The sequence below is a fragment of the Dipodomys ordii genome, unplaced genomic scaffold (assembly GCF_000151885.1).
Source record: "Dipodomys ordii isolate 6190 unplaced genomic scaffold, Dord_2.0 Scaffold49, whole genome shotgun sequence".
NCBI lineage: Eukaryota > Metazoa > Chordata > Mammalia > Rodentia > Heteromyidae > Dipodomys > Dipodomys ordii.
The window spans coordinates 5,931,265-5,937,317 of NW_012267265.1; the positions used below are offsets into that span (position 1 = coordinate 5,931,265).

Below are 6,053 nucleotides of genomic sequence, written 5' to 3' on the forward strand. Positions count from 1 at the left end.
TCTACCACTTGAGCCACAGCACCACTTCCGGCTTTTTTCTTATGTGGTGCTGAGGAATCGAACCCAGGGCCTTGAGCATGCAAGGCAAGTGCTCTACCACTGAGCCACCTTCCCAGCCCTAGATTACTTTTTTTTAAGTCTTCATATAAACTTCACAAAGCAGGAATCATTAGTTCATTTTTTGTCTCTTCTCTTTTCTGGTGTGTGTGTGTGTGTGTGTGTGTGTGTGTGTGTGTGTGTATGTGTGTGTCTTTGCTACACTCAGGACCTGGATGCTGTTGTACCTGAGCCTTTTTTGCTCAAGGCTAGTGCTCTACCACTTGCACCACAGCTCCACATCTTGCTTTTTTGGTGGTTAACTGGAGATAAGAGTCTCATGGACTTTCCTACATGGACTGACTTTGAACCATGTCCTCATCTTAGCCTCCTGAGTTGCTAGGAACAGGTGTGAACCACCAGTGCCCAGTTTGAGTCATTGTTGTGCTTTTTTAAAAATACACGTACATAAACTGAGTGAGTCTTAGGAAGTTTAAGAAGTTTTCCTCAAACCAGGCACCCATGGCTCAAACCTATAATTCTAACTCCTTAGGAGGCTGAAATCTGAAGATCAGTTTAAAGCCAGCCTCAGCAGAAAAGTCTGTGAGACTCTCACTGTCAATTAACTAGCTCAAAGCAGCTGCAAGTAGAAGCATGACTCAAGCGTTAGAGCATCATTCAAGGGTAAAGAAGTCAAGCAGTTGTGAAGCCCCTATTTCAAGTACCAGTACTAGTGTGTGCATGCAAGTGTGCACATACATGCACACACACACACACACATACACACAAATACTTGCCCCAGATCCCACACCTGGTATGTCAGGAGTTAGGACTCAGCCTTGTCAGATTTTTTTCCCCTTTATGTAAAAGATTTAAAAGACTATCTTCCCATTTAATATTTCTATTTTTGATGACTATAAAAGTAATGCAGCTTATTAATCTTAAAAAATATGAAGAAATGCAAAAAGGAAAACATAAAATTCCCATATCTGAACCACATAGGGATAGCCACTATCAACATACCCTGTTTAAAAATATGAATAGTCACACACACACACACACACACGTGCACATACACACACACACACACACACACAATTATAGAATGATATATATGAGAAAAGCAGCTAAGCAATTGTGAGGCCCTTTAGTCCCAATACCACATTTTATTATGGGGAATTTCACCCCCTCTGCAGGGCAGAGACAATAGCAACATGAACCTTCATGCATTCTCCACTTAAAAATCATTTTCCAGCCTCTGAATGTAACTTTTGATGGCTGCCTCATATTTTAATGCTAATTTAGCCAATTTATGTCAGTGGACATTTGCATTGTTCATTACTGGCAATAACACAGAAGAGTAGAGCTTTCTGAATTATTCTTTGTATAAATGTTAAGATGGTTACCTCAGAATAAATTCCTGGACATATTGTTCCTTGATTGAAGTGGATGAATATTCTAAGACTTTTGATACCTGTTGTTGACTGAAAAGTTCCTATTGCTAGTTTCTAAGGATCATATCTTAGAGTCAGGATTCCCGATCCAGAGACAATGGCCCCGATGCGATGGAGCCAGAAGGTGTCATCGAGAGTAACTGGAATGAAATTGTTGACAGCTTTGATGATATGAACCTTTCGGAGTCTCTCCTCCGTGGCATCTATGCCTATGGTTTTGAAAAGCCCTCTGCCATCCAGCAACACACCATTCTTCCTTGTATCAAGGGTTATGAGGTGATCGCTCAAGCCCAATTTGGGACTGGGAAAACAGCCACATTTGCCATATTGATTTTACAGCAGATTGAATTAGATCGAAAGGCCACTCAGGCCTTGGTCTTGGCCCCCACTCGAGAATTAGCTCAGCAGATACAAAAAGTGGTCATGGCATTAGGAGATTATATGGGTGCTTCCTGTCATGCCTGCATTGGGGGCACCAATGTACGTGCTGAAGTGCAGAAGTTGTAGATAGAAGCTCCCCATATCATCGTGGGTACTCCTGGCCGTGTATTCGATATGCTTAATCGAAGATACCTGTCTCCCAAATACATCAAGATGTTTGTACTGGATGAAGCTGACGAGATGTTAAGCCGTGGGTTTAAGGACCAGATCTATGATATATTCCAAAAGCTCAACAGCAACACCCAGGTGGTCTTGTTGTCTGCTACAATGCCTTCTGATGTGCTTGAGGTGACCAAGAAGTTCATGAGGGACCCCATTCGGATCCTTGTCAAGAAGGAAGAGTTGACCCTGGAGGGTATCCGCCAATTCTACATCAATGTGGAAAGAGAGGAATGGAAGCTTGACACATTGTGTGACTTGTATGAAACCCTGACCATCGCTCAGGCAGTCATCTTCATCAACACCCGAAGGAAGGTCGACTGGCTTACTGAAAAGATGCATGCCTGAGACTTCACAGTATCTGCCATGCATGGAGATATGGACCAAAAGGAACGAGATGTGATCATGAGGGAGTTCCGGTCTGGCTCTAGCAGAGTACTGATTACCACTGACCTGCTGGCCAGAGGCATTGATGTGCAGCAGGTTTCTTTAGTCATCAACTATGACCTTCCAACTAATAGGGAAAACTATATACACAGAATTGGTCGTGGTGGTCGTAAGGGTGTGGCTATTAATATGCTAACAGAAGAAAACAAGAGGACTCTTAGAGACATCAAGACCTTCTACAACACCTCCATTGAAGAAATGTCCCTCAATGTTGCAGACCTCATCTGAGAAGGGCTGTCATGCTACCTGGCCCCAACCAGGATTGAACCCTGGTCAGGCTAAGGAGCAGCTGGAGAGGGGAGGGAAGGGGAGCCAAGGGATGGACATCTTATCTTATTTTTCCCTTTTTTTTCTTTGAATAAATGTCACTTTTTGAGGCAAAAGAAGGAAACGTGAACATTTTAGACACCCTTTTCTTTGGGGTACGCTCTTGCCCCAGGCGCCGTCTCCTCCCAGAAACACTAATCCATTTCCTTAACCTAGTCACCTCCTGATCCCAGAAGCTCTCCCACCCCAGCTGGATCCCTCTGAAAGTGATTCAAGGGGTTATAACATGTCAGCTTAACCTCATTTCCTGGACCAAAGCAGGGAGAAGCCCTGCATGAGGTGTCCAGGGGACTGTCCCTAGGTAGGGGGAGCAGGGGAGAGAAAATGGTAGCCATTTTTACATTGTTTTGTATAGTATTTACTGATTCAGGAAACAAAACACAAAATTCTGAATAAAATGATTTGGAAAGTGAAAAAAAAAAAGTTCCTATCAGCTCCCCATATCTTCTCCAAATAACAGTTTATGGGAGAGATATTTTCCTACCATCTCAAATAACTAGGTATTATTATTATTACTACTATTATTATTTTGCCAGTCCTAGGGCTTGAACTCAGGTCCTAAGCACTGTCCCTGAGCTTCTTTTGCTCAAGGATAGCACTCTACCATTTGAGCCACAGCTCCACTTCTAGCCTTTTCTGGTTATATGGTACTGAGGAATGGAACCTAGGGCCTCATGCATGCTAGGCAAGCACTCTACCACTAAGCCACATCCCAGGCCCCAGGTCTTATTTTTCAAATAGACATTTGCCTATAGAATGGGTTGGTTGATACTTTGGTGGTCTTCTTCCACCCCTACCTCATACCATTTGTCAAATTAGCTCCAAATAGAGAAAGACAGTCTCTCATATCAATAAGATTTCCTCAGGGCTGAGAATTAAAATAAAAATACAGAATAAATTATTTATTCTTTCCACTTTTTCTATCCTTTTTCCCTATCCTATGTGTCTCATACAGGTAACTTGGTACCTGGCACTTGTCCCAGCTTATAAGAACAAAGTTTTTATTTCAGCTGATGAGCCACATCCATGACTAAGTAGCACCAGCCACAAGATCAAAGCATTGCATCCTCGCTAGTGCTACATCCAGATTCGCATGTGTCATCCAGTATCTCCATCTGCTTCCAGACTGGCAAACCCAGGTAGCCATCATGTTTAAATGTGCAGAGACTAGGATACAGAACCACTTCTAAGGGAACTTCAATATCCCTGATGTACATTTCTCCTTATCCCTCTTCCTCTCCCCTGACTCCCCTTCCCCCTCTCTTACCCTTTCACACTTGTAAAAATGTAAAACAAGAACACTCCTATCATCAAATGGTTTTGAATGCTATCTTTAAATAAAAGGATAAGTAAAAAGGTTAAACATTTCTCCATCTGGTGGCTAGGGATGTAGCTCAATGACAGAGCATGTGCTCAGCACACATAAGGCCCCTATTTCAAGCCCTAGCATCAAAAAGAAAATAAAGCTTCTCAGGCTGGGGACATGATTTAGCAGTAGAGCACCTCTGTGACAAGAATGAGGCTCTGACTTCAAACCCCAATCCCACCAAATTTTTTTAATTTGTAATATAGCAAATTTAAAAAGATACAATTCATATTTAAAAAAAACAAACCTGTTTGATTTTGGACTTCCCAACCTCCAAAACTGTGAGAAATAAACTCTTGTTTGTAGCTTATGGTAGAAATGGACTAAGCAACCCAAGTGGACTAAGACAAGACTTTTCAGCAGCTGTAAGCAAGCTTCAATGGTTGTAAAGATCAAAGATTCACTCAAAATAGCTCAATAGGTCTGGGAATGTGGCTTAGTGGTAGAGTGCTTGCCTAGTATGCATGAAGCCTTAGGTTCCATTCCTCAGTACCACATACACAGAAACAGCCAGAAGTGCTGCTGTGGCTCAAGTGGTAGAGTTAGCTTAGAAGAGCTAGCCTAGAAGCCCAGGTCTTGAGTTCAATCCCCAGAAATGGCACACACACAAAAAAAGATAGCTCAATAAAATTATACACCAACTCCCACTAAAACCTCAAGTCATACAACTATACTCTATTTTCATCTCACACTCCCCTTATTACACAGCTTTCCTGCTTTACTCATATTCAGATTGTCGATTCCATTTTCAGTGAATTAAAAATCATTCCACTCTGAAGATAGACCACATCTTTTTTTACCGCCATTATTATTATTCAAGACCTGCTGACATGACTTTTTACAGTAAAAATGATTCTATTTTATGCCACATAGTCTTACTGTAACTTTTACAGTAGATCCAACTGGACCTGAACATTTATGCCATTGAACTATGTTGTGTGTTTTTAGCCAGTTGAATGATGGCTTGATACCTTGTCTTATTTTTAAAACTTATCCTGATAGACTTTCAGAGCAGTTCACTGACTTCTCTGATGATAAAAGGAAAGCAAAACACAGGCATACACAGAGTGATTATTAAATAGAATCCTAGGCTTCTGTCTTGGAGACTGATAGGCCTGTGAACCAGTTTGTTTTACAAGTCAGGTCTATCTTGAAATGGGGGCATCAGGTTAGAAGAGCAGGTGCCTTTTTGATGGAGGCTTTGGGAAATTCCAGGTTTGAAGAGAATAGTGTTTGTTAAACTTCAGTGAGCATACCAGTCATTTGGAGCTTCCCAGAAATTCAAATAGATCTGGCCTGAGGCCCAGGACTCACCATGTTAGCCTCCCTACCTCCCAACTGACAATATATATACTCAGCTCTCAGAGAAGCTATGATGAGATGACATGGCTTTATTGGTTTCTTTTGATTCTGAGATTCCCTGCCATGAAATAATGGAATGATGAAAAGTGAGTAGTAGACTGAGGACACTTTTGGATGGACTCAATAAGTTGATTATAGGAAAAGGGAGGGCTTGGTGGAACTCAGGGGCAGCTTTCCGTCTGGCTCCAAGCTCCATCAATAGAATCGGACTAGGCTGATTCTCCCATTGAATGTGTTCCTTGAATGATTAGAATCAGCAGTCTCCTCAACCAGGTGACTCCATGCTTGCTTTGTCTTCTTCTTCTTCTTCTTCCTTCTTTCTTCTTCTTCCTTCTTCCTTCTTCCTTCTTCCTTCTTCCTTCTTCCTTCTTCTTCTTCTTCTTCTTCTTCTTCTTCTTCTTCTTCTTCTTCTTCTTCCTTCTTCTTCTTCTTCTTCTTCTTCTTCTTCTTCTTCTTCTTCT

At 41.8% G+C, this 6,053-nt stretch overlaps 1 protein-coding gene and 1 pseudogene across 1 annotated transcript; one reads left to right on the plus strand and one right to left on the minus strand.

Annotated features, from left to right (window-relative positions):
* Positions 1 to 1,559: 1,559 nt before the first annotated feature.
* Positions 1,560 to 3,219, plus strand: LOC105988585 (eukaryotic initiation factor 4A-I-like). The gene is given in 1 exon segment (XM_013020250.1): positions 1,560 to 3,219. A coding segment is annotated over 1 exon segment (1,164 nt). The 5' UTR covers positions 1,560 to 1,601; the 3' UTR covers positions 2,766 to 3,219.
* A 955-nt stretch (positions 3,220 to 4,174) lies between these two features.
* Positions 4,175 to 6,053, minus strand: part of LOC105988465 — a 3,371-nt pseudogene continuing 1,492 nt past the window's right edge.